This window comes from Aulonocara stuartgranti, assembly GCF_965226115.1.
Source record: "Aulonocara stuartgranti genome assembly, chromosome: 19".
In the NCBI taxonomy this organism is placed as follows: domain Eukaryota; kingdom Metazoa; phylum Chordata; class Actinopteri; order Cichliformes; family Cichlidae; genus Aulonocara; species Aulonocara stuartgranti.
The window spans coordinates 215,575-243,512 of NC_138955.1; the positions used below are offsets into that span (position 1 = coordinate 215,575).

A 27,938-nucleotide genomic window follows, 5' to 3' on the forward strand; every position below is an offset into this window, starting at 1 on the left:
TGGAAAGTGTTGATATAAAGTTCAAATAGTATTTGGAAATACGACTTTTGCTTTTAAGAGCATTATTAAGTCATTGAAAGAGTAGTTCAAAAATGAAGATTCACAGGGCTTTTACTTTGAAATCCAAAATAAGATGGCCTTGATAGTGACAGGGCACAATTAGGGTACAAGGCTGTGTCATATAGATCTAACATTAGAGTTTGTAAAAAAAAAAAAAGCCTAAATTATATGTTATTATGTTCTTAACATATCTGTTAATTCACTCGAAGTTGGCTTTTATTTTGAAATCCGGTTTCCACATCCATTCCCGTAATACTTTGAATACACAGGGAACGTAAAACAAACTGGAGGCTGGCTTGACTGCAAGTCTCGAATTGGAGGCTTGACACAAGTACTTGAGAGCCACGCTCCTCTACTTACAAGTTAGTGAGCGTGCAGACCAGCTACTACCGTCACCAGAAGAGCAGAGACCATCCCAGGGAAAGATGCCAGCTCAGATCATAAGCGGTAAAGAGGTTTCAGCGTAAGTATCAAACATTACCTTTACGAAAGCATAGGTAGCATGTGAATGTAATCAGCGTTGTGAAACATGTGACTGGCTAAAGAAGCTAACTAGCAAAGTTACAGTAACTTAACAGCTGGTGGTGTCTGATCTTACTCAAACGCTGTGCATCCTCTGAGGATTTTAAGTGCAATCTTATATATCTGAAGTAAGCAGTCTGACGCCGTGAAGTGATTTCATAACTTAGTATAATCAACAGTTTTACTGTTAAATCAGTCGCATCGGGCCGCAGAGACTGTTTACCGTGCATATGCGTTGACTCTAAATTCAGCGGAAATCTGAGTAATTCACTTTCTTAACTGGTTAGGTTTGGTCATTCATAACTTCTGAATGCATCATTGCAAATCCTGGGGTGTTATGTAAGAAGCTGTGGCGTTGTGCTCTGATCTTTGTCCTATTGGTTCACTGACCTAATTTGAAGAAGAAAAATACAGTCAGATATTCCAGGCAAACCCTTTTTTAAAATTATTATAATTTTTTTAAATCGAAAAACTTTGACCAGATCCAAGTAATGAGAATGAGTGGAAAAACGGCAAAAAGGCAAAATCTTTCTAACAGTAACACAAAAGACATCTAGCTGCATGTGCTTGTCACAAGATATAGCGGCCTGTATCTTGTTAAGACCGCCTCACAGTAGTTATTAGTCGATTATATTATGCAATACAAAGAGCCACAGAGCCGCTCTCCCCATGGGTCATCTTTATTCATTATCTCCAAAGTTCGACAGAAGCTGACATGCTTGACTGCACACGGTATGAATGACCTGTGTTTGTAGGAATATGAGCCCTGGTTGTTTAATGAGGAAAACTTGTACCAGTCACTGTTGAGATAAAGATCTGTTATGGTACAATACTCAGTGTTGTGATTGCCTTTTCTAATTACTGGAAAGATCCCCAGGGTCACTCTGCTGGTAGATAAATAAAAAGCAAACAAGGTCATATGCAAAATACTGTACCTAAGTAACATTTAATTACCCTGTTTTATATGCATATTGTATATAATTTGTGCTATATTTTTGGAAAACATTTTCTGCACACATTATTGCATCTTGAAAAAAAAAAAGGGGGGGGGGGGGGGGTACATAAATCTTAAGGTTAAGGAGTTTCTCTTGAGACTAAGTTTAGTTGAACTGTGTCTCAAATCAGTGCCAAAATGTATTTCATCACCACTCCTGTTACAGCTCACATGATGCACATCTGTTACCTACTTTCTTTAGAACTTTGGGTTCTTTTCTTTGTTTCATTTGCATCCACAATATGTTAAACCAAACACTTTTGTGTGCAATCAGGATTTTGGGTTTAGACACAAAAGCAATGACCACAAAGTTCAGTTAACGCAATCACTGTTTTCTCGCTTGTCTTTGATTGGTTCAGCTGATTGTATTCAACCTTTATCTGTTCTGGCTTATCTCTTCTCTACGCAAAAAATAGTGCCCTGTTTTCTAGTCTCCAGAACATTAAATCAATAAAGATAAAATGAAGACAACAACTGAAGATAAGCACGCTTTTCTGAGTGATTGTCCAGAATGATAGTTTGAGTTTGGAAAATGACTCACAATGAGATCATCAGATGGCATTGATCTGGTGCATAAATTTAATAATAATCATTTAATAATAAATGTAATAATAAATTTAATTTAATAATAATTTAATAATAATCTGGTGATCTGGTGCATAAATTTGTCACTGTTTTAATTAAACGGTACAGATTGGGTCACATGATACTGCTAACTCTTTTTTTGTGTTATTGCACAAATTAAATTGGCTGTATTTTGTTTTCTCAGGCAGGTGAGGGAGCGTCTGAAGAAGGATGTCGAGCAGTTGAAACTTAAGAATCCCAACTTCAGGCCTGGTCTAGTGGTTTTACAGGTAAGTTTATGATGGAATTCTTTGTGGTTGGAGGCTAAAAGCCTTTTTCCCCTAAAAACATTTCTACCCATGCTTTCATTTGGCCTTTCGTTAGAGAGAGCACCTGGCAGGTAAGGGTCAGGGTATCTGTGTGCAGTGGCACAATGAGGATTCTGACATTTATGCTGGTGCTTTGTCTGTGTGACATAGTTCCTGTTCTGTCATAGAAATATGCAGGGGGATAAGCAGTATGTGTCTTTCAGGTTGGAGACCGCGATGATTCAAATCTGTACATCAGCATGAAGCTCAAAGCAGCAGCAGAGGTAAAGAAAATAATTTTTTGATACTGAAGGGATTTTTGCACCGCGTGTGTACACTGCATATTGTTTCAATGAGCCACAGCTCTATCCCTAAGCTGCATTTTTGTGTGCAGATTGGAATAAATGCAATGCATTTGAGACTTCCCGCGACCGCAACAGAGGAGGAGGTGAGTTAGAATCATTACTGGAGGCTTGTTTATTTAGTTGTCGGGTTGCACACACCTGCACAGCAACTCCAGGATTAGACTATTTATGGACACCTGGGGGAGTAGTTGTTCCTGCCATACTATTTCCTTGTGTTCCAATAGGAAGCATGCATAGGTCACATGGTTTCTTGAAGCAAAAACAAATTGTCGAAAGAATCGCATAAATTTTTTTTGTTGTGTTCACTAAAGTCTTTGAGTGCTTAAAACTCACAATAATTGACAGATTTTCAGCACAGAGACATATGGGTGAAATTTGAGCTTTCAGGCTTTTCTTGATTTAGCAATACAGGGGCTGTGCGGGAATGCAGTACATGACAAGCCTGAAAGCAATAAAGGGTTTTAAGGCTTCCTACCTGCTTTCAGATTCTTCACAGTATCACAGAGGTGAACAAGAACTCTTCTGTCCACGGCCTCATCGTTCAGCTGCCTTTAGATTCAGTCCATGAAATCGACACAGAGAAGGTCACGAACTCCGTGGCCCCAGAGAAGGACGTAGATGGGTAAGAACAGCAACACAGAAAAGTGTGATCATTTCAGAGTTACAGCAAGTACTTTTTTTAGTTTACAGAAACAAAATAACTGTTGTGCTCATAAACAGTAATTAAATTTGTCCAACAAGCAGATGCATTGTAATAAACTTAGATTTAAGCCTTTAAAAATACATTCAAGAGATTGGTTGTCCCACCATCATGAATACAGTGGCTGAGATGGTCAATGTGGTTCTGTCTAATCTCGTCTTACGTATGTGGTTATAGGCTACACACGAACTACACGAAAAGCGGAGATGTTCATGTGCCATGGAGGCAAATTTTTATTGTCTGTACCTTCAAACCCAAGATATGAAGTATCATACCTATTTTATATGATCTGCGAAGGGGTCCCCTCCACCCAACAAAACAGAAAGCTGCAAGACAAACCCTTTGGATAAAATGTCATCCTCTTCTTATTCACCTCACGCCTCATCTCCTGAACAGATGTCAGGCCTGTAAAACATGCAGAGGTTTATAAAATTCTTATTTATTCCCGATAGTGTTAGGAATACTTATTCTCAGCAGATTACACATGTGACACTCCTGTCTCCGGACAGTTGACAACGAGACAGCTAAGCAAAAACAGCTAAGCACAAACGAACATTATGCCAACTAAGGTAGGTTTGATTATCTTAAAAATTCCACTTTCCCTCTGGTAAACGGTGTGATTACGTTCTCACATCGTATGATAGTTTGAATGCAACAATGTTCAGTCTTCAGAGAAAGTTTCACTAACAGCAGCAGACAGCAGTGTTGCAACCCCAACAGCTCGCCTCACTGAGCCTTATTGACTTGTATCGAACTCCTTTCACAAAGTTTTACAGCCTCTTCTTGATTAAATAGCACATATTTAGAGCTGAGGGAAACCGCAAACTAACAACTCGCTGCAGAGGAAAAGTTTGTCCACAGTTGTTTGTCCTACAGTGGCCACCGTAGCTATAGTATACACTGTAGTATAGCAGTGATATTTTACACACTGTACCTTTAAAAAGCTTTCAGATTGATGGGTATCTTCAGGTTACAGTGATTTGTACATTCTTGTGTGTTTACAGACTGACCAGCATAAATGCGGGGAAGCTGTCCCGTGGGGATCTGGGCAACTGCCTCATCCCCTGCACGCCCAATGGCTGCATGGAGTTAATCAAACAGACGGGTAAACAAAATCTCTAATAACCCTGAAAAAACTGCAGTCAGTTACAATGATGTTACAATGTGTAAATATATCAAAAGTAACAACAATCTGTTTATGACGCTTCTCTACAGGCGTTTCTGTGGCAGGGAAGAGAGCGGTCGTGATTGGGCGCAGTAAGATTGTGGGCGCACCCATGCATGATTTGCTGCTGTGGAATCACGCCACCGTCACCACCTGCCACTCTAAAACCGTCGATCTTGCCGCAGAGGTAACACAGAGAAACACAAGTGTCATTAGGCTTTTTTGAGACACACAGAGGTATAAACAACAGCACAGTAGGCAGATAAAGAGCAGCTGTTTGAAGCAGCCGATTCTTAATACTGACGTTCTCATTTGATCTTAGCTGGCAAATGAAACTTTTTCACAACTTGTTATATGAGGAGCCTAATTAAATATTTTAGTCTGTTAACTGCCCCAATTATTCTAACTTAACAGTTTATGACATCATAGGAACTACAGATCTCTACTGCCTGCAGTATAAACACTAATTCACGTGTTCCCTTATTTATTCCTCTAGCATCATTGCTTAAAATCCAGTTTCTTCATTTATAAACATTCATCGTTTATCCCTCCCTGTTTCTGTCTAGGTGGGTAGAGCAGACATCCTGGTTGTTGGTATCGGAAAAGCAGAGATGGTAAAAGGAGAGTGGATCAAGAAAGGAGCAGTGGTCATTGACTGTGGCATCAACCACGTTATAGGTATTAATGCGGTCATGGTGCATTGTATTTCCTTTTGAGATAATCAGCAGATGCATGGGTCAACTGGAGTCTCTTTTTCAGATGAGACTAAATCCAGCGGAAAGCGTGTTGTGGGCGACGTCCATTTTCAATCAGCCAAAGAACAGGCCGGCTTCATCACCCCTGTGCCTGGTGGAGTGGGACCTATGACTGTGGCCATGCTGATGGCGGTAAGGCCCATTCGGACACCTGAGAGTTGATCAAGTTTAATTAAGAGTTTGATTTTTTTTTTTTCTCAAACTTTTCTTTCTTTTGTTTTCTTATCACGTTTACTTGTTTAGAACACCGTGCTGAGTGCAAAGCGCTTCCTGGAGAGCCATCAGGCAGGAAAGTGGAACATTTCTTACACCAGACTCAATCTCCGAAAGCCAGTGCCAAGGTTTGCCTCCTTATCATAATCATAACCATGCTGTTCATTAACTTGATGCAGAAGCCCAATCCTCGCTGTCTTGCTGAAGAAGCTAATTTTCTTTTTCCCTTTTGTTATCCCACAGTGACATAGTGATTTCTCGCTCCTGCGCAGCCAAGTCCATTGACAGTCTGGCCAGAGAAGTGGGATTGTTTTCTGATGAAGTAGAGCTCTATGGCAAGACTAAGGCAAAGGTCCAGCTGACTATCATCAAGCGCCTTCAGTCCCTGCCAGATGGAAAATATGTAGTGGTCACTGGGTATGTTAAATAAAAGTCTGCAGACTGTAGACAAAATCTTATTTCAAGATACAGAAGTTCTCAGTTTGTGGAAGTAGAAGTTATTCAAATTGGCAGACTGTTTACATCTGTAGTTCAAAAATCCCCAAGTTAACTAAAGCTATCAGCAGAATGTTAAGAGAGAAACACTTTCTTAACAGATTTTTTGGCTTGTTGTCCTAAAAATCACTTTAAGAGAGATCTGGGGTCCGTTCTTCGTGCCTCGCTTACTACATCCAAGACCAAATCATCGCGCCAACTTTGAGCTCGCTATTCCGGTTCTCCGAACACACCTGTTGTTGACGATTAGTACAGCTGGATGAAGTAATGTGAGATCACTGGGTGGCTTAACAGGGGCTACGCATCGAGAGTAGAAACATTGATCGGCAACCCTCTGATTGGTCGGCGAAAATGTCAAAGGAGTGCGCTCGGTATTTTTCGGCAGCAGAGCAAGAACTCTTGAGTGAGGGATTTCAGGAGTTTCAGAGTTTAATTAAAACGCAAGGGAACACTGCAAAGGCTGCAAAAGCAAGGAGAGAGGGCTGGCAGGAAGTTGCTGACAAATTAAACTCGTAAGTAATTTAATAATAATAATGGATTGGATTTATATAGCGCTTTTCAAGGCACCCAAAGCGCTTTACAACACCACTATTCATTCACTCTCACATTCACACACTGGTGGAGGCAGCTACAGTTGTAGCCACAGCTGCCCTGGGGCAGACTGACAGAAGCGAGGCTGCCATATCGCGCCATCGGCCCCTCTGGCCAACACCAGTAGGCGGCAGGGTAATCTATTGTATTATAGTACATTATATCCCCTTTCACATTAGAGCCACAACAGGACCCACTAGAACATGGGAACAAGTAAAAGTGGAATATAAGAATATGCTACAGAATGGTAATATTTATCACTTATATTGCTTTTAGTCTCTTGGAAAGAGACCCTGAAATAATCTGTTTGTTTATAACAGCAACCAAGAAAAGGGCAGAGCAACAAAAGACAGGTGGTGGTCCTGCACCCCCTCGTCAACAAGTTGGTTAAGTGAATAATACCCTCACGGGAAAATCGATATCTCTCTATGAGCACACTGTCGCGCTGAGCTAAAGGATCCTGTCTGTCCCGCAATATACGCTGAATTCTGAGGACTCTCCTTATCAATCTTGCACCTTCTGCAATGGGCTGCTCGCGTAAACGGACAGGACATGGCTGCGACAGACTTCCCAAATCCACCTTCGCTTTTATAGCCGTGGTCTCCCATCTTGATTACATGAAGTAATTTACTATTACTACTCTGAAATATGAATTACATCTGTAATAATCACATACATGTAATAGAATGTTAATAGTACATTTCCCTTTTTTAAGGAAATGACCTGTATGTATCTGTGTGAAATCAATAAAAGGATCAAATGCTGCATTATCTTTAGTTACACTGATAATATGTATTTATGGTAACACAGTGGTAAAATATCGCTGTTGCTTTCGTATAAATGAAGCGGACATACCTGAGAGGCTGCGATCTAATCCTGTTTACATAAAGTAAGCCTGCTCCCGAGCAGGTTTACGCTTACGGATCCGTTGCTATGACAGCAAGTCCCGGATGAGCTTCGGAGAACCGAACGATCCAAGATCACGCGAAATGGTCAACAATCAAATCCAGCTAACTTACTTAGCGAGGTACGAAGAACGGGCCCCTGCTCAAGTTGAACTCAACTCAGGCTAGGTTTGATGTTTATGTAATACCATTTCATGCCACAAGATGGCGCAGTGAGGCAGTATGACCCTAATTTAACTACACATGTCAATTAAGACACCTTTGTATTTGCAATGGTGGTCTGCAGAATCCACTCATAAAACTCCCATCGTATGGTCATGAAAGTTTTTGTTATATTTTTGCAAATGTAAAAAAAAAAATCAACCAACCAACCAAAAAAACAACAACAACAAAAAAAAAAACGCTTAAAGTGACTGAGATGAAGCTATTTGTCAAAGAGAACACTATATTTTGCCTTTGAGGGCTTTGGGCAAACATGTTGACAAGATTTTGTGTTTGCAGCATTACTCCCACGCCTCTGGGTGAAGGTAAGAGCACCACAACCATCGGTCTGGCACAAGCCATGGGTGCTCACATGAAGCTCAATGTGTTTGCTTGTGTCCGACAGCCTTCTCAGGGACCCACATTCGGCATTAAAGGTGAGTTTCGAAAGAGTGTAAACTCAGGAGATGTTGCCCATGTTTACTACAGGGACATATTCATGTATGTTTTATTTATTTCTTTATCCTTTTGTTTGCAGGCGGTGCTGCAGGAGGTGGATATTCTCAAGTTATTCCAATGGAAGAGGTACAGCATCACTTTTCTGACACTGTGCTTTTTTTTCCTAAAAGTTCAAAGAAAGCAAAATATTTAATTGATTATTTTGATTTTTCAGTTTAATCTCCATCTCACCGGTGACATTCATGCCATCACAGCTGCCAATAACTTGGTGGCTGCTGCTGTCGATGCCCGCATATTCCATGAAGCAACACAATCTGATAAGGTGGGTTCTCATTTCTGTCATTGGTGTATAAAAAGTACACTTCCTCTAACTTATCTAATGAGTCACCACTATAATCCATCTCTGCCTGTGAATATCTAGGCTCTGTATAACCGTTTGGTGCCACTCAGTGGAGGAGAGAGGACGTTCTCCCCGATCCAGATCAACAGACTCAAAGTAAATGATCAAGTTGCAGCACGTGTAAGCTTTGATTTAGATGTGCACAGGTCACTTCTGACACCGAGGTTTTCTTCTTTGGTTTAGAAACTGGGAATACAGAAGACGGAGCCCTCTGCTCTCACTGAGGAGGAGATCAACCGCTTTGCCCGCCTGGACATCGACCCAAGCTCTGTTACCTGGCAGAGAGGTATGAACAGCACAGAGGTCTCCGCCTCAGCAGGTCTGCTGTGAGTATATTGTGCGTCTTATACAAATACTTATGATGTCCTTCTGTTTCACTTCAGTGCTGGATACCAATGATCGATTCCTGAGGAAGATCACTATCGGCCAGTCGCCCACTGAAAAGGGATACACAAGAGAGGTAAAGTTGATTATTCTCTAAAGGTGGCAAATTTCTTTCATGGTATTATAAAGCATCATGAAATATACAGAAAGCAGTTGAACCTTTGAGGGAAAGTTGGTTTAATAAACTTAGTTTTAGTGCTGCTTTGCATGACTGGACTGTTGTGTCCTCCAGGCCCAGTTTGACATCACTGTGGCCAGCGAAATCATGGCGGTGCTCGCCCTCACCAGCAGCCTGGAGGATATGCGGCAGCGCCTGGCTAAGATGGTCGTAGCCACCAGTCGGAGGGGAGATCCCATCACCACCGAGGATCTGGTGAGTGTCGTAAACCCTCCGCTGTGACATGACGTCATGCAGCGTAAGTGCTGTGATAATGATATTCATGAAAGTGATGGATTTTTCTCTGTAGGGCGTGAGTGGCGCTCTGACTGTGCTGATGAAAGATGCCATCAAGCCAAACCTGATGCAGACGTTGGAGGTGGGTGAAACACGGTGCCCATGCTAATCCATGCAGCTCCTATGCAGCATGACCACGTTAAAAGCATTTCTGTGTAGTTCAGGTCGTTTGATATTGTTGTTTATCAAACTGCTGTTAGTTTTTTTTTTTTTTTACTTGCATTAATAGTTTTGTAATAATTCATGTGAGTAATTTGGATCCACAGGGGACTCCTGTGTTTGTTCATGCTGGCCCCTTTGCCAACATTGCCCACGGAAACTCATCAATCCTGGCTGATAAAATTGCTTTGAAGCTGGTTGGACCTGAGGGCTTTGTAGGTAAGCTGAATAGAATCAGTTTGAGCTTTTTTTTAACAGGGTTAGCTTATATTGTAGATGTTAATTGTAAAAGTCATGGAGTCCATGTAATGTCAGTGGATAATAGTAGTCAGTAGTCCTGATGGCTTGGGTTCTGATATACTTTCCTGCTTGTGTCACTTATGTGCAACAGTGACAGAAGCTGGCTTTGGTGCTGACATCGGCATGGAGAAGTTCTTCAACATCAAGTGCCGCTACTCGGGCCTGAGGCCTCATGTTGTGGTGTTGGTGGCGACCATCCGAGCTCTAAAGATGCATGGAGGAGGACCAACAGTAAGTTTCCTCCTGGCCCTGGTGCCACTCCTCAGTTCATTCACTCTGTGAGACGAGCTGTGTTAGCTCAATTCCCCCTTTATTGCGTTTGGCTGCTCCTCGTAAATAGAAGATTTTAGCAGAACATGGGTGGGTGTTCATTGCCAGAGTTATGCCCGAGAATACCAAGTGAGAGAGAGAGAGAGCCCCTCTCTTTGAGATCTTATAGAGCCAAGAGTTGAAATGGGGCATTTAGCACAGTGCGAATTGGGAGCTGTTGGCTAATAGACGATTACTTGTGCACAAAATGGGGAACGTTCAATATGAGAATCCACTACTGTAACAATGTGTGTATGATGAGATCAAGCCTTTAAACCCACTTTAAACAAATTTATTTTAAAAGAAAAAAAGCCCCACCAGAGCATTTTCACTTGTCTACAATTTTAAATGTTCACAATTTTCCATTTCCGGAAGACAATTTCAGCACAATTGTCCACAAAATTATGTTTAATCTTTAAATTAAGCATCTTAGTAATCATTAAGAATAAAACACATGGAGGATTACAATAGTCACTGCTGATTACAATTTGAGGATTTATTGAATTAACTAAAACATTTCACATTTCTCTTGTCTCTTTTGTTTAGGTCACTGCTGGGATGCCACTGCCTAAGGAATATGTGGAAGAGGTAATGGAAAAGAATGTGCCAAAACAGTGATAATATTCTTCTAAGGTGCTTTTGATAACATTGTTTATTTATTAGTTTGTGCAGAATGCTTGAGCCACGTCTGCCTACTTTGTTAATCACATTTGATGCAAGCTTTTCAACCTTTAAAGCTTTGCATAACCTTTTACTGAATGTGTTTGTGTACCTCTATGTAGAACTTTAATCTGCTGGAGAAGGGTTGCAACAACATGAGGAAGCAGATCGAAAATGCAAAGCACTTTGGTGTGCCTGTGGTGGTAGCAGTGAATGCTTTCAAGTAAGTGATGGATGGTAATTTAAAAAAAGAATAATAGAATAACATATATAAGAATGTGCACATATGTGAAAAGCATGTTTTTTTTGTTCATTCATTTGTTGTGCAGGACAGACACGGAGGCTGAGCTGGACTTGGTGTGCACCTTGGCTAAATCTGCAGGAGCATTTGATGCTGTGCGATGCTCTCACTGGGCCGAGGGTGGCGCTGGTGCTGTGGCACTTGGCGAGGCCGTCCAGAAGGCCTCTAGCGCCCCCAGCAACTTCAAGTTCCTGTATGATTTGGACGTAAGGGCTCCGTACTTAATTTTCACCAGTCACTCTTTTAAACCAACACATGATCTGCTTATTTATGACTTAAAATATCTATCTTTGATTCCACTTTAGCTTCCTATTGCTGATAAGATTCGAATAATTGCTCAGAAGATCTATGGAGCAGATGATATTGAGCTTCTGCCTGAGGCCCAACACAAGGTGGCGCTCTACACCAAGCAGGTGAACATCCCTCAGCTGTTGTTTCCTGTCCTGTCAGGCCTGTTTGTTGGCGTCTGCTGTCAGTTGAGATCAATACAATTAAACAGAGCAGAGAGAATAAACCTTTGTAAAGATCCTTCTTTTTTGCCTCTCCTTCAGGGATTCGCGAATCTTCCAGTTTGCATGGCAAAGACCCACCTGTCACTGTCACATGAAGCAGAAAAGAAAGGTGTGCCCAAAGGATTCATCCTGCCAATCAGAGACATCAGAGCCAGTGTGGGCGCTGGCTTTCTGTTCCCGTTGGTTGGCACAGTAAGCTCTAATTCATTTCCCTTCTTTCTGCACCCCAAAAAGTTGATTCTGTTCATCTGGACGTTTTCAGTTGCTCCCTGTCCAGGATGTTACATCCTCATCATTGAAAGAGTGTCCACTGGCCTGCAGGTCTAAATAGACTGCAGAGTCCTGGTCTGACGAGTTAGCTCTTCTGTGTTGTGCCATCCTCTTAGCCAGAGGTTGTTTGGTTTCCCTGATGTATAAATCCTGGCAATCCTCCTGGCACAGTGTACACTACATTACTCTGTTTGTGCCGGGGTACCTGATCCTTGGGGTGGATTCATTTTTGGTGCAGCGTGTTTTGGCGTCTAAAAGCCGCAGAGGCACTGTGTTTAGAGAAAATGCATCTCAACTTTTCTGATACTCCTGACACGTAGGGTTTTTACTTAGGCAACAGTTGTCCTTCTCTTCTAGATCTGCTGGAGCTTTCTTTAGGTGCCTACCTAGCTTTGACGAATGTCCAGCTGGGATAACCAAATTTACTCCAGTGGAAATGACCTCACAACCCACTGTTCGTCAGTGGTGCTAGTTACAGTCATTATGCAAATGCATGGTTTATAAAGTTGGGGAAACCTGCAGTCAGGTCAGACTGAAGAAGTCACTTGGATGAGTGACGTAATTTTCTCTCCCACTATAAATGCCACATCCAGATGAACAGAATCAACTTTTTGGGATTTACTTACCCGGACGATTGAGCATGCATCAAGACTTCCTTCTGTAGTTTCATCCCATCTCTAACCGGATCTAGATGAAGCCTTTTCTACACCCACATGTTTTATTATTAGCTGCATCATGGAATAATTAACAAAATAATAATAACTAACAAAAACGCTGTTAGCCTCCTTGTGGAAATGGTAAGAAGAAAAAGCATTGAAAGCTCCACTGGGATTAATTTGACATAATTCAGCAGATTGAACCGAGATACTCAGATACTTATTTTGAAAAGCGGGATCTACCATCCCTTGCATTTCAAGTAGAAAATGTTTGTGTGTGTTTGCAACATGCGTGCATTCAGTGTTATAGTAAACCGGTGCAACCTGTATTCCTGCTGCATACAGTTCATTTATACAGATAGTTTCTCACAGTTTTTTTTTCCTATGAAGCTACTGTGAAGTAGGAAACCCTTCTCAAAAAGTAATAAGAAAATGCAATTTTATGCAGATTTCAAAAACCCTTTGGTTCTGAAAAAAAGAAGTGCAATATCAGCACAAAATAATGTTTATATTCAATAACTAAAAAAGTTGTAAAATGGACCCTTTTATACTTAAAGCTTTATATAAATAGACATCCAGAGTGGAAAGCAGTGCAAATAAATGCAAACACGGCTTCATGACACTCATCTTTTGTCAAGATGGATGTCAGTGTAAGCTGTTTTTATCACATTTAAGCTGAGACTGAATTCTGTGTAATTTATATAAAACACTTAACACAAGTATAAAAAAAGGTGGTTTTTTTGGTTTTTTTTAGTTCATTTCTTTTGAACCACGGATCTGTTTAGCGTGCAACACAGTTTTCTTTTTCCAAAGTTAAACTTGAGTCTATCCATTGTACAGTCAGATTGAAAGCGCATAGACGTCCGAGCTCCGTATACCGGTTGTTAACCTTAATGTAGGGATGCTTTACAAACATTCAGAGATGAACTTACACACTTAATTCACTTCTCTGGGATAGCTTGCTCGGAGATGAAATGCTGGTTTGGCAGCATGCAGCGAGGCTCCTGATGCTTTCAGTGTAAAGTAACTCCAGACCGCCGACAGGTCTCGCACGCAACAGCCGCTCTATCACGTGACGCATACTGCTTCGACTTGTTAAGGTCACTACCTGGGTTGCGCCATGTAGCAAGTTTTGCAAGGTGCTTTTGTGATAATTAATGGATCGGGTTACATTTTCTATTTCCCCCCGATATCCGATCCAGTAATCTTAAATCCGGATCGGACTGATACCGATACCGTATATCAGATTGGTCCATCCCTTGTTTTTTCCACCAAATATTCTCACCCAGAGGCTTTTATTAGGAAGTAACAATATGATTAATAAAAAAACACAACAAAAAATGTGAACTGCGAACAATATAAACACCTTTGTTTGGTAACTGACTTCAATCGTTTAACCAGGTCATCATTGATCACACTGCTCGACAAAAAAATGTTTTGTTTATTACTGGGACATTCAGAGAAGCTCTTAGTCTAGTTTCTTACTCTGACTTCAGATCTGCAATCGTATTCAAACTTATGTCACTGACGTTTCTAGCCAGTCAATCTAGTTATCCTTGGATACTTGGAACATCATAACTAAAAAGAAAATGGGGCATGCTACACTAACATTGTTTTCAGATTTGGAGTTGGCAATTAAAAGTTGTTGAAGGGCAGGTTTAAAAAAAAAAAAATCAATAAAACTAAAGCTCCATTCTTTCTCTTTTGGTTGATCCTAGATGCCCACCATCCCTGGCCTCCCCACTCGGCCTTGTTTCTATGACATCGACCTGGACCCCGAGACCGAACAGGTCAATGGACTCTTCTGAGAGAAAAAAAACAGGTCCTCTCACCCTTTGATGGTACGAAACATAGTTAAGACATAAAGCCATGCAGCAGAGTGCATCATCAGCAGATCATAACTGTTTCATTCTTAATGTGTAGACATTAACCCATCAGTCCTCTGAGCGCCAAAGAAATGTGAAGAAGAACCAACTGGAAGCACCTCAAACTCGTCTGCTGTTTTTGTTGTTTCTCATATTAACACTGATGTCTGTAAAGCTGCTGATGATAGATCAGGACAGTCTTTCTCCCTGCTATCAGGCACGTGTTGTTCCGTTATATTGCTGACTGAACATGCACATTTCACATCTCAGATTGCCCAGACTGTATTTACTAACTACTTGTGTATATTTTGTGAGCACCACACCAGAGGCATTTCCTTCAGTTCAGTCTTTAACAAGCTGTGCCCTTCGGATAAAGGTTTTATTACATAAGTAAGTCTTAACAAGAAATGCTGCCCTAAAACAAAATTATAATTTGTTTAATCCCATCTAATTGCATTTATAATGTCTCCTTTCTCTGTCTTTGTTTTAATTAACACTCGGTAACATTTTTTGAAAAGTCGCCATCATTGCTGTGAAGCTCACTGGCCATGTCATTGTAAAAGCAGTGATTTCCTCATATCTGTGAAATAAAGGCTTTTAAAACAAAGCTGCATGTTCATTTTTTTTTTTCCAGAGTTTAGTTATTTTCTGCCTTAAACACGCAGATCCTGAGGAGCATAGTGTACAGAAGTTGCCAACTTTCTGCAGAGTCAATTGTTACAGACCTCTAAACTTCATGTAGCCTAAAGATTAGTGCAGCAACAGTGTGTAGAGAGCTTCATGGAATGGGTTTCCATGGCCAAGCGGCTGCATTCAAGTACAAAGCAAAGCAGTCATTATCATCATCAGAATTTTATGCTCCCAACTTTGTGGGAACAGTTTGTAAAACCAAAAACAGCAAAGCTATCAGAACCAACCCAAATCATGAGCCCTCCACCACCGTGCTGATATGCTGTATTTGGTTTCTGCCAACAACAAGTTTTCCATTATGACCAAACTTTCTTGTCTTTCTTAAGGACATTATTGCAACACTTCTGTGCCTTGTTAAGGTACATCTTTGCAAAGTGCTGCCATGATTTTTAATTTTTTTTAATAGAATAGACATTCTCCAGGCTACCCTTCCAAATAACCAGTACGTACTGTTATGGCCATATGAGGCCTGCAGATTTGAGATGTCGCTCTTAGGTTCCCTGAGTCTGACGTTGGGCTGAATTTGTTAGTAGATCCACTCCTGGGAACATTGTAGCACTGAGCTAACACACACCTGCATTCTCTAGATCAGCAAACTGCAAAAACGTCTGCCTTTATAGAGTATTATCATAGTTACAGATAATCACTTAATCAGTTCAATTAGCAGCTCTTGGCTACTACTCCCCCTCTTTATTCCTAGGGAAGCAGTAAGGGTGCACTTAACATTTTAAAGGACTGCACAGAACACTGTGAAAACTTTGTATTTCTTCAATATTCCAGTTTAAAGTCATGTAAATGAATTGGAGGTAAAGTCAGTATTCCAGGAGGATATTGGAGGAATTTGTAAGACTGCAGAGGAACATGTTGTAGCTAATAACAGCAAAACCCATGCCAAGTGATAGGTTTGTAGCTTGAACCTACAAACCTATCGTCGCTGGAACGTTGAAGACAATATAATTACACAGCAAAAGCATTGAACACCAAGTAGGCAAAGTTCTTCTTGTTACTCATGCATGAGGGAGACCTGCCTGGAGCCAAGTGTCGTTCCACCACTTGACCTCCGTCAGACTCTCAGCCAGGTTCCCCATAACACTCCTTTTATTGTGCCTACATGAATATGCATAGGGTCATTAACATATGATGTCTACATACACACAAAGAGTACTGTGTGTGTGTGTGGGGGGGGGGGGGGGGGGGGGTCCTGCTGATCAAAGGGTCATATAACATGAAAGCACAAAAGCAAACATCCTTGGTCAGGAAGAGGGTAGTCTCCCCCTCACCCTAGATGGTTCACCCTAGATAACACGGTGAGGAAGTCCAGCAGTTCATCTAAACAAAGAGCACTTAGACTAGAACAGACGTAGCTACGTTAATCCTACCGTAAGACAATAAGACAAGGTACGACCTCTCTCGTGCTCCCAGAGTGCTCTCTAATGCACACAAAGCTTGCAGACTATCAAGGATCAAACCTCTACCAATCTGCAACTAATTATAAAACTCTAAGCATACATAAGTAAATATTTCTAAGCATAAATGACAATCAACAATACAAAACCTAACACCAAGAAAGTGTGGTAAGAGACTGCTAAGAGATTAGGAATAAAGAGCAAAAAAACAAGTGAAGATATTAATCAACCCTAGATATAAAAAAACGAGGATCTTAAGAGAATTTATTTGGATGATGTCAGATAATCTCATTCCCCGGAGAACTACTGCCATGCTAAGAATAGCACAATGAGTAAGAAAATGTCAACTATTATACACAAACAATGAAGCATAGTAGAGGGAACTGCGTTATTCAACATGTGACTCATTGCAGTGCTGCAGATAATAACACAGCCATGAATGGGAAGCAAAATTTTATTTCACGCAGGAGACATTGTTGCTAACGATGTCGCTGTTCTGGATAATTGATTCATAGATGTCTCTAATGGAGGTTTTTGAGCACAAATGGTAGACGATAAAAATGGACGAACACAGCTTTGTGCTGTCAACAATTCACAGTGATGTTTCTTGCAGCAACTCTTTGATGCACTTTCCACAAGGATTGACAGGTTTTGCAATACTGTGGAGGTAATCAGGGAACCACACTGTGAGTAAAAGAGCAGCACACAACCGTTGCAATCATTCACTTCCAGAATGCTTAGTAAAATATTGCCTCTTATGATGTTTTTCTTTCTTTTTTAAATTTTACTTTCAGGACACTTTGGGACAGATTAAAATGATCAGTTCTAGCACTTGGGCCACATTTTGTCCATAATTCTTTAAAGCAATGCTAAGACCTAAAAACCAAAACCAAATGGGCTGCTGCAGTAGGTTTGACATGTTGCGCATTCAGAGAGGCTCTTCTGTAAACAGTGCTTCAGTTGAAACGAGTGTCTTCTGATTTGCTGTTGTCTTGAAGCTTGAAGAAGTCATTTTCAACTTTTGATCACTCCTTATTTATTCTGTATTTGGACTATTCTCTGGCACACATTGTGTAACACTCTGTGTCACATTCAAAATCACTTAAATCACATCTTGATCCTCAGCTTAAACGTAAGCACTTCATTGGAGCAAGTTTAATCGCCTCGATGCATATAGTTGCTGCGATGTGAAAAGCAGTTAAACGTGTGTACCTGTGATGTTTGTGTTGTGGAAAAACAAAATGCCTTATTACTGGTTGTTTGTTGAAATATTTCTTGGCCAGGAAACATGAAATTTCACTATTAGATCATGTTAATGACTAAAATATGAAACTTTTAAATCAGATCAGGAACCACTGAAGACACCCATGCAAATTAAAGTGGTACTCTAGTGGCATACATAACCTTATAGAGCACCATTATTTATATTAGACTTACACACATTTTTAGTGCCTGGCTAACCTAAAATGTGTCCACACACGAGAAGATTACCATGAAGATAGAACACGTTCAAGTGCAAATGACTTGATATGATTATTGCCATTTTTAGTTTTTGTTTTTGAGAATGACTAATTGTTATCAAAGCCCATTGATTTATCAGCAAACATTATTGAATTTCAGAAAGGATCCAACAGTTGTAATTGTAATACTTATGTGAATAAACAAGACAGTCTTCTTTCTGTATTAGTTTATTAGAGATATATCTGTCATTTTGCAGTCATCAGATAATGCTGATTCAGTGAATTCTTCATAATTTATTTAGGACCTTGTCCGCCTCCTCTTCCTTGTCCGCCTCCTCTTCCTTGTCCGCCTCCTCTTCCTTGTCCGCCTCCTCTTCCTTGTCCGCCTCCTCTTCCTTGTCCGCCTCCTCTTCCACCTCCATGTCCATGTCCACCTCCTTTTCCATGCTTTTCCCCTTTCCCCTGTAAACAACCGTTAGAAAATTAAGTGATTAAAAACGTATTGTAACTCAGATGGCAGCAAACTTTCAATTCCAAAAGGCTTCTGAAGTTGTACCTTTCCTTTTCCTTCTCCCTGTAAGTGATAAAGACAAATAAACTCATGAATGCTACAATATTACAGAATCAACAGAGCAAAACAACAGAAAGCACATGTGAAACTTTTCTTACTCCTGATCCTTCTCCCTCTGATCCTGATCCTTCCTTCTCATGAGGACATTTCTCTTCCTTCTTCTGACAGGAGAAAATTGCTTTATAAGTACATGTTTATAATGCTGTTTGTCCCAGGTGTAGAACAATCAAATGAAATAAAAGTACTTACTTCAGCTGCAGCTATAGTTGGAAACAAAAAACAAAGTAAAAAAAAAAAATTAGATAAAGAGAAACCAAGCTTGATATGTGACTTTGCAAAAGAACAGGATAGATGACTGCGATCATAAGGCCACAACCAAAATTGAAAGCAGCTTTCAATAACAGAATTTAACAGAAAGGCAACTGCACAAATGGCACAAACAACACATGATATTTTCAGCTTAATCAGAGACTCACGGTCACTCATTTTGTCTTTTTAACAAGCGTTGTAGAAATTCTTTTTCTAAAAGAAATACAAAAGTTGAGAAAAATGAAACACTCTTAAACGTTCTGTGTAATCATTACAAGGAGTCAACAGTAAATGCAATAAGTGCTGCGTACCTGATAAAGAAGCCAAAAACGTTTGTGTCTGTTGTCTGCTTTGATGCCTGTATTTAAAGGGAGAAGCATGAAGGATGAGGGTGTGTTTATGAGGCACCCACACCTGCTACTAATAGATGCAGGACAGGTAAAAAGGTAACTGGCAGTTCCACCTTAAAACATGCCTTACATGCTTGAGGGCAGGGCTGTAACGGCATGGTTGTATGAAAGGAAACTGGTCGAACGTCAGCATTATGGGACAGCCTTTGTTCTGCTGCGAAGTGCTAAAGACTCTCCATTCACAACAATTTTCAACAATTTTCTGCAATGTGTGCTGCAGAGAAAACACAATTATATATCTGTTTAAACCAAATGAGAAGAATCTGGGGAAGCTTTAATGCCACTGACTGCTATTACAAAGACGATTAAAACAATAATTATAATATTTGAATGTGTGACTCTTAAAGTGCACTCTGCAAGTAGCAGTAATTCTACAGGGTGGGCCATTTCTATGGATACAGCGTAATAACATGGGAATGGTTGGTGATATTAAAGTCCTGTTTGTGGCACATTAGTATATGTGAGGGGGCAAACTCCTCAAGATGGGTGGTGACCATGGTGGCCATTTAGCAGTCGGCCATCTTGGATACAACTTTTGTTTTTTCAATAGGAAGAGGGCCATGTGACACATCAAACTTATTGGTAATGTCACAAGAAAAACAATGGTGTGCTTGGTTTCAACGTAAAGACAAAACACAAATGTGTGATGCTAATTATGAGGTATTAGACTTAAAGATAAAAATAAATCCCAACAACTCCTAGCCTGAGATCTATGTCCCCACCCTCACCTATGAGGTGTTCTGGGCATGTCCACCCTGGAGGAAACCCTGGAGCACACCAGTACATGCTGGAGAGATATCTCTCAGCATGCCTGGGAAGGGCTTGAATGGATTGGGAGGACTGGGCTTCTCTGCTTAGGCTACTGCCTAATGGATGGATTCATGGTGTATGGATGTTTTTTTCTTTCTATTTTTGCAGCTTAAGCTTGGCTGGCTTGTTTCACTTGCATCGAGAGCTCCTTCAACCGCATCCAAATAAAAGCAACAACACCTAATATAAATTCGAGGCATTTTATCTGCTTAATTAATAATTACATGCAGTAATCAAAGAATTGCCCAACCTGCCAGTGAAACAGCCCTTGAGTAAATTGTTTGATTGGGTCCTTTAAAAAGAGGGTGGCACATGTTATGGAGCTGACAACTTAAATCAAAGTTGAGAGTCTACACATTATGTGTATGTCCATTTTGTAACTATAATTGGAATATGTTTCAATAATGAGGTACTTGTGTCAGTGTCCAAATTACTATGGACCACACTGTATATTGGCACTATAATTCTTCTCTTTTTATGCATATTTAGGGTCTGCAGAGGTAAGTGGAGCTCTGAGAGAACAGAGATATCCGCATCTCTCAGCTTTTATGTCCTGTCATACCAGTTTTTTAGCTTCCACTGTCAGTTAAGACCATAATAATAAGACAACAATCCTGTTTTTGTCTGACAAACATGTCAAACCACTCATGGGCTTGACATGGCAAGGGCAATTTTGTTCTCTCATGAAGAACACAACACAGGGTGTGCTGACTGATTTCATCCTGCCAATCAAACTCAGACATAAAAACAGTGTGAGTGCAAACTTGGCATGATACACTCACATTCAAGCCGTTCCTCTCTGCATTCATGTCTTAAAGACGTTAGGGTGTGGCGGCGTCTTCATTAATCCCATGCGGACGTACACCTATCTGGAACAACCCTGACATTAGGGATGGGTATCGTTTAGGTTTTATCCGATACCGGTGCCAAATCGGTACTTTTGAAACGGTGCCGGTGCTTAAAGAATGGAGAACACAAACTTTGTACAAAAACCTCTCATGTTCAGCTGGTTTTTTTTGTAAAAAGATAACAATGTTAGCCTTTTCTGCAGCTATGTGGCATATATGGTATCACTCTTGGCTGGAAGCAGTGCTTAAACAATGGAAAAAACACAAACTTTGTCCTAAACCTCTCATGTTTAACTGTTTCCCACTTTTTCTTTGGTCATTTTAGCCTTTTTGGCCAGGGTGAAGGGAGTATCTGTCATCAAACAAGAAGACAGCCGCATGTAGCTATGATGATGTTTGCTAGTTCACCTTACATGCATTAATGTAATAATGTGGTTAGCCTACTCAACGTAAATTACACACGAACAACATTAAGCTACTCACGCAGAGAAGAACGGCTGCTGCTGCATCATCATCATTTCTGCTACACTGGCAGGGCTAGGGGCCAGGACTCTCCTCTTCGTGTTTTTGGGGGATGTTGCTCCGGGTCCGATAACTGGCAACCCACCCGACGTGCTCGGTGTGAGGTCTCGCAGCAAGCTATCAAATACGGCGCATTTCTGGCTTTTAAAAAAAACGCTATGTGTCGCCAGGTGTTTAATCGGATTCTTGGTGTTACCTCCTTTGACAGTATCACAGTATCAGCTTAAAGCACTTGTTGCTGCTGAGTTTGCATATTTTGCTGTGAAGTACAGCCAGACTTTTGACCGCTTCGCCTTGGACATTTTTAATCTGTAGCTCTGCTCTAACAGAACGTAAGTACCTGGCCCCGCCTACTATCCTCGGAAACGTAAAATGATTGGCTAGAAGTGTATCACAGCTCAGGAAAAAAAAGCACCGAAATAAAGCACCGAAATGTGCGCTGCTTTTCGGTCTGGTTACTACCGTTTATGTCAGAACCGGTGCCATCATGGCACCGGACACCGGTACCCATCCCTACCTGACATATTACAAAACAATAATATGATAAACTTTTCAGATTGGAGTGGTAAAGGAATCAAATATTTAGAACATATACTAGAAGGAACAGAATTTATTTCATTTGACGGACTAGTTACACAATATGGGATCAACAAGAAAAGATTTTTAGAATATCAACAAATTAAATCCATAGTAAAAAAGAAATTTAAACCGGGTCAAGTTGAACTACAAACACCACCAAGTGTGGTTCAATTTCTTACTCTTAAAACCCCCAAATTACTATCCAAAATATACAGAATGCTTTCTAAAACAGATGAATCAATATCCCTTCCTATTGCAAAATGGGAAGCGGATTTATCAGTTAACTTAGACCTAAACTTCTGGTCTCAGATTTGCTTAAAAACCTTTCATCTAATTAGAAATCCCAGTCTTCAATTAATTCAATACAAAATACTACATAGAGTGCACTATACAGGTCATCGGATGTTCAAGATGGGCTTTACGTCTACCAACAACTGCTCACACTGCCAAACCAATTCACCGGACAATTATATCCACGCTCTTTGGTTCTGTCCACCAGTTCAGAAGTTTTGGCGCGAGATATGTGAAGACTTATCAAAGTGTCTGAAATGTAACATTCCAACTTCCCCCTTAGTGTGTTTGTTGGGCAGCTTAGATAATGTCACTTCAGAAAAGAATATCGCCCATATGGTTTTCACTGCCCTATGCATAGCCAAGAAAACAGTCCTCATGAACTGGAAAAATAAAAATAATCTTAATTCTAACCAATATAGAAATTATCTATTAGATTACATTAGTCTTGATACAGCCTCTGCCACCACATCAGATCAATTGCTCTGGGCTCCTTTGATCAGCTCCATCACCTAGTGGGGGTGGGGGGTCATAGTTTGGTCCCGCCTTCACTGTTGTGATTGGTGTGGGGGTAGGGACAGGCTTAGGGCGTTGGGGGGTTCCCCGGAGGCATCTTCCTTGGGGGGCTCAACCCGGGGTAGCGGTCATGTCCGGTTGGGGGCTCTTTTGGCTCTCGGGTGACTGTTTCCTCGCGGCTGCGTGCAGCGGGGCTAGGGGAGGGTCTGTGCTGACGGACGTGGGTTACTGACCTGGTAGCCTGGCTGCCCCTGGGTGGGTCCGGGATGGGCGTGAGGTTCTGGGGGCGCTCCGTCTCTGGGCTGGGGCCCTGGCCGGGCCTCGGGGCCTTGGGTCCTGGTTGGTGTGTTGCCGGGGTTGTGGGCGGGTGGGTGTATGGGGGCCCAGCCCTGGAGCAGGGTGCCGCCAGTGCATCGAGCCACCTGGGGGGCTCTTCAACTGGTGGGGGAGATTGTCACATCTTGCAGGAGCTTTCCTCTCCTCAGGGGCTCTCTCTACAGGAGGGGGAGATACAGGAGAGGTGGAGGAAGATCTCAGCCTGGGCGTCTATTGTCTCATGTAGTCTGGAAGATGAGTGGATGGGGGGGTGGGTGCAGTTTTCTCTGTGGTGGGGTTGGGTGGACTGTCCCAGGCTCTGTGGGGCCGGGGGGCGCTGCTGCACTGGGCCCCGGTCTGGATGGGCCTGGGCCCCCTTTCCCTGGCGGGTCGCGGAGTATGGGGGTGCCTACTCGGGTCAGCGGGGGAGCTGGCCCCAGGGAGGGGTCACTTGCCCCTCCCTTCCTTCCCTCCCCATCTCCAGCTGCCTCCCTCTTCCTGCTCCACCACAACCACCCACACATGCAGGGCCTTGGAGTAGGGGTATGTCACCAGGGTGCAGGGGAAGCCCCCCCCCCCCCCCCCCCCCCCCCGTCCCCTTCTGGCTGCCTCTGCCTCAATTTTATCCCACAACTTAGACATTCACATTACTCACACTCTCATTACACATACATATAGGATCTTGGGGGTGGGCACGATACACGGAGTCCAAAGTACCATCAGGGTGTACACCTCACCCCTGGCGTCGTTGCCCACCTCTCAATGTTAAATACACGTAGACATTGAGGGCTAGCAGGAGGGACCATGCGCTTACCTGCTGCTCTCTGGCAGGTAGCTCCATGCCCTCCTGGGTTTTAAATGCACCTTAGAACACACATGCATCAACACTACAATGAGCGGGTGGAGGGAGGTTTGGAGTCTTCTCTCACCCCCATTTTCTGCGGCTGGTCTGGAAAATGGGGCCTCCCTGCTGCTGCCGAGTCGGGGCGGTCTGCCTCTCCCCAACCCAGGGAAAAGGGTAATACCACCTGGGTCTGGGTGCAGTCCCCCCCCCCCAGCAGTCCCCCAGCAGGGGGACTGGGTGTTCAAAGTTAAATTGGGCACATAGAACCAGGCTGAATAATAACATCCTGCATTCATCAAGAATCTTATATGGAATTGCATCGTACTATATTACTGTCATCAGGTGGGGAAAATGTTGAGGGGCTGCTGCTGCTCAGATTGTAGGGTAGTCACATTTATACCTTCTCCAGAATACTGTATGTACTGTGGCCACAAGTTTGTATCTATCGTGGTGGGGATCCAGAATCCTTCACTTATTATTTATTCCTAGTGCTATAATAATAAAGTAATAAGAACAAAACAATAAAGTAATAAATAATAAATACAAAGTTAATAAAAGGACAGAGAATGTTTTGTTGCGTTGTTGTACAGTGCACACACAGCACGCTCATTTGTTTTAGTTCGTCGCTCTTTGCAAACATGTTCCTGGCTCGTAACCAGCCTGCTCTGCCGTCAAGGGTGAGCATTGGTTAATGGTCATCCTGTGACTGATGCAAGCCAAATCATTTCATTTAGCCAAGTGTTATGTGCCAAGAGATGTGGCTTTGCTTTTGGTGTTCTTTTTATCTTTCAGGTGTCAAGCCTCCACCTGTTGGCCAGTTCAAAGTTGATTGGCATGTGTTTATTGGCTGGTCTGGGCACAGTTGGCCAATCACTCTCCGAGGATTACTACAAATGAGCAGCTCCCTGGCCAGCTGGTGGCTGCAGGCTTCTGCTTTATGACAAACATTTGCGAACAGGCTTCTTTGTATTGTGTGTGGTGGGAGGCTGGACAGGTAAGCTGGGGTACCCTATACACTAGTGATGGGCAGATGAAGCCCCATGAAGCACTGAAGCTTTTCATCCAATTGGTTCACCCCAATGCGAAGCTTCATGAAGCTTCATTTGCTCTAGCAGGACACCTACTGGACGTAAAAAATAATAGCTGGCATGAATTTGAAGAGTGTGGCATTTTGCACACAGCCTGTAAATGTCAACAACAAAAGGAGTGTGTAAAACATGTATATTGTAGTGATGGCAGTATACTGTGTATATTTATAGTGGCAGTATGGAAAATGATTATTTGGAAATGCTTGAAATGGAAATGATCATTTACTGTGAGGTGAGGTGTGGTTGGGGTGTGGACAGTAGTTGTGCTTTTGTAACGTTGAGGTATGGACAGCTACACACTGAGGCTTTGAGCCTCAGTCCTGCCTGTTCACATTTTATTCAGTAAAAACTAAATTTTCACTGCTTTTATAACCTTTAGTGGGGAGAACATAGCTAGGATTTAATGATTTAACAAATCTTTTAAATCCTTTGTCCTCCACAATGCTAAATGGCTGGGAGTCCTCAATCACCATGCTAACCAGGTCTTCATCTATTTGAGATTGTTCTCCTGAGGAAAGACAATAAAGATAAAGCACAAATATAAATATCACACACGTAACTTATAACAGTTGTATAATATTGTTATATCATTTAGTAACATTACAGCATGCTATATTATCATTGCATTTGATGCTCACCTGGTCTTGCTCCACAATCGGTGTTCCCCTTATTCTCATGCAAAGCTCTGTAGTGCCTAAGCATGGATGAGGTGTTGTTGTTATATCCCAGCTCCCTGGCACACAGCAAACACTTCACCTTGTACAAAAGTACAGACAGCTTAACATAAATTGTATTGCACCATCAGTATCATGAAAATACATCTTCTGTAGAAATTTACATACCTTGTTGGGAGGAATAAGATCAAAATGTTCCCACACAGGGGAGGACATCCTCCTCTTCTTAGCTGGCCCCATTCTCTCCTGACTTTCTCTCCTCACTCTCATAAACCTCCAAACTGTCTCCAAACTCTCACTAACCGCAACTCTCCATCAAACACCCACATTTTGAATGAAGTCTGAGGGGTTTATATCGCTGTCATATCTCGCGGCAAAGTTCGAACCACTTCCTGAACCAGTCACGTGGTACAGCCGGGCAGCGAGGCTTCGGACGTCATCATTTTCAGCTCCTCCCATAAATGAAGCAAGCCTCGATACGCGCTTCGCGGAAACGCCCCCTCCATTACTCGACACACGCTCCGAAGCCTCGATACAGAACGTCCCATCACTACTATACACTGGTTGCAGGTTTTAATCTGTTAGTCACACTAGGTTATGCGGTTGATGCCACTCTTGTATGTTTTCACTGACCTTTTGTCGAGTAGCTAGGTAGGCCTTTTGTTTTGCATTTTTTGTTTGAGTTAGGCCCTGGAAGCTATCGACCTCTTTTTGTTTTATTAATTTCTTTGCTTTGGATCAACCGCCCAGTCCTCCTCCCCCACCTCTTTTCTGTTGTTAAGTTTGACTATCAAGGCAAGCAACCAATAAATCCTGCCTGATTCTTAACTGTTCTGTGGTCTTCCTCCTTCATTGATTGTGGTTGTCCAGTGTTGCTGTCTCCTTCCTACCTTTGCCTCCACCATGGTGGGGGGGGGGGGGGGGGGGGGGGGGGCGTAACACAAGTGAAAGGATACGAAATTTGAAGAGACCAGCACTGAGTGTTTTTATGTTGTGAAGTTTTTTTTATTTTATTTTGTAAAAGATAGGAGGTAAATCCAGGTGAGTCAGATTCCTTTTGTTTGGCTTTCAATGAGACAAAGTTATTGTGTTGCCATTCTCTTATAACTCCCAGTTAACATAAATGGTCACCAAAAAAATAACAATAGGTACAAAGACATCATACCTTTTTTAGAAGCAGCTGACAGCCACCTTCTTGAAATGCTTTGAGACGCACTGTAAACATTAACATGTTGCTAGTCTGTAAAGAATTCTTAAGATATGAGCAATAAATGATCGAAACTGTGAATGTGTTTGAATGGCCTTTGGACTCGGAGGAGGAAACTGGTCCTCTTCTTTCCTGCACAACATCTTCCAACCACTTCTTTTGCGTTTGATTTTGTGGTCATTGTCATGGTCCTGGGTCGGTGACCCAGCGCTTTTAGTTTGTTATCATTTTCTAGATGATTGTTTAGGTTCTGTGTTATATTCGGTCTGCCTCTGAGTCTGCGTCTGTATCTGTCTGTCTATGGTGTCTCCCCATCTGTTTGTGAATCTGTCTGTTTAGTTCAATGTCTTGTCTGGTTCCATGTGTCTGAGTTTCCTGTTTTATTGTGAAGGTCCGTGTCGTATGTGAGTGTGATCAGGTTACGTTTCCCCTGTCCCGTCAGCCCAGATTCCTCCCAGCTGTGTTGCCCTCCTGTCTCTCATCCCCTGATTACTGGTGTGTGTATTTAAGCCCTGTATGTTCTCCTGCCTGTTGCCGGTTCGTCTGTATTACTCAGTGTCAGTCTGTGTATCCACCGTGTCTTCTCCCTGCTGTTCATCGTCATCCTCCTCTGCTCGTTTTCATTCAGGTTTGTGCTCTGTAGTTTAGTTGTTTCCCAGTTTAGTTTAGTTCGAGCCCCGTTTGCTGTTTGTCCACATTCTTTTTGTGTTCAATAAATCACCTTCACTTCTCTACGACTGCCTGCGATTGGATCCTCATTTATTCCACACGGCTCGCCTCGGCAGCCGTGACAGTAATTTTCTTTTCTGACATTGGACGGCATTCAAGGAG

General features: G+C 42.0%; 1 protein-coding gene and 1 long non-coding RNA gene across 3 annotated transcripts; one reads left to right on the plus strand and one right to left on the minus strand.

Moving 5' to 3' along the window:
• Nucleotides 1-319: 319 nt before the first annotated feature.
• On the plus strand, nucleotides 320-15,174 carry LOC309695995 (C-1-tetrahydrofolate synthase, cytoplasmic-like). 2 transcript variants are annotated; one of them, XM_082517021.1, is made up of 28 exons: nucleotides 320-523; nucleotides 2,346-2,430; nucleotides 2,673-2,732; nucleotides 2,843-2,896; nucleotides 3,299-3,435; nucleotides 4,518-4,618; nucleotides 4,729-4,865; nucleotides 5,245-5,356; nucleotides 5,438-5,565; nucleotides 5,677-5,774; nucleotides 5,890-6,063; nucleotides 8,139-8,275; nucleotides 8,377-8,423; nucleotides 8,512-8,619; nucleotides 8,719-8,793; nucleotides 8,881-8,983; nucleotides 9,081-9,157; nucleotides 9,314-9,454; nucleotides 9,549-9,617; nucleotides 9,802-9,913; nucleotides 10,086-10,225; nucleotides 10,850-10,891; nucleotides 11,086-11,186; nucleotides 11,293-11,470; nucleotides 11,570-11,677; nucleotides 11,816-11,968; nucleotides 14,421-14,543; nucleotides 14,626-15,174. In XM_082517021.1, exons 1-27 carry the CDS (start codon nucleotides 486-488, stop codon nucleotides 14,508-14,510), a joined length of 2,805 nt encoding a protein of 934 aa, XP_082373147.1. In that variant the 5' UTR covers nucleotides 320-485; the 3' UTR covers nucleotides 14,511-14,543; nucleotides 14,626-15,174. The 2 variants fall into 2 exon arrangements, with proteins under 2 accessions (XP_082373147.1, XP_082373146.1); XM_082517020.1 differs by having other exon boundaries at nucleotides 14,421-15,174.
• Nucleotides 15,175-25,298: 10,124 nt separating this feature from the next.
• LOC309695412 lies at nucleotides 25,299-27,243 on the minus strand. Its single transcript, XR_014273144.1, has 3 exons — nucleotides 26,069-27,243; nucleotides 25,865-25,982; nucleotides 25,299-25,734 (listed from the first exon to the last, which is right to left on the minus strand). It is a non-coding gene; the product is annotated as an uncharacterized lncRNA (long non-coding RNA).
• Nucleotides 27,244-27,938: the final 695 nt, after the last annotated feature.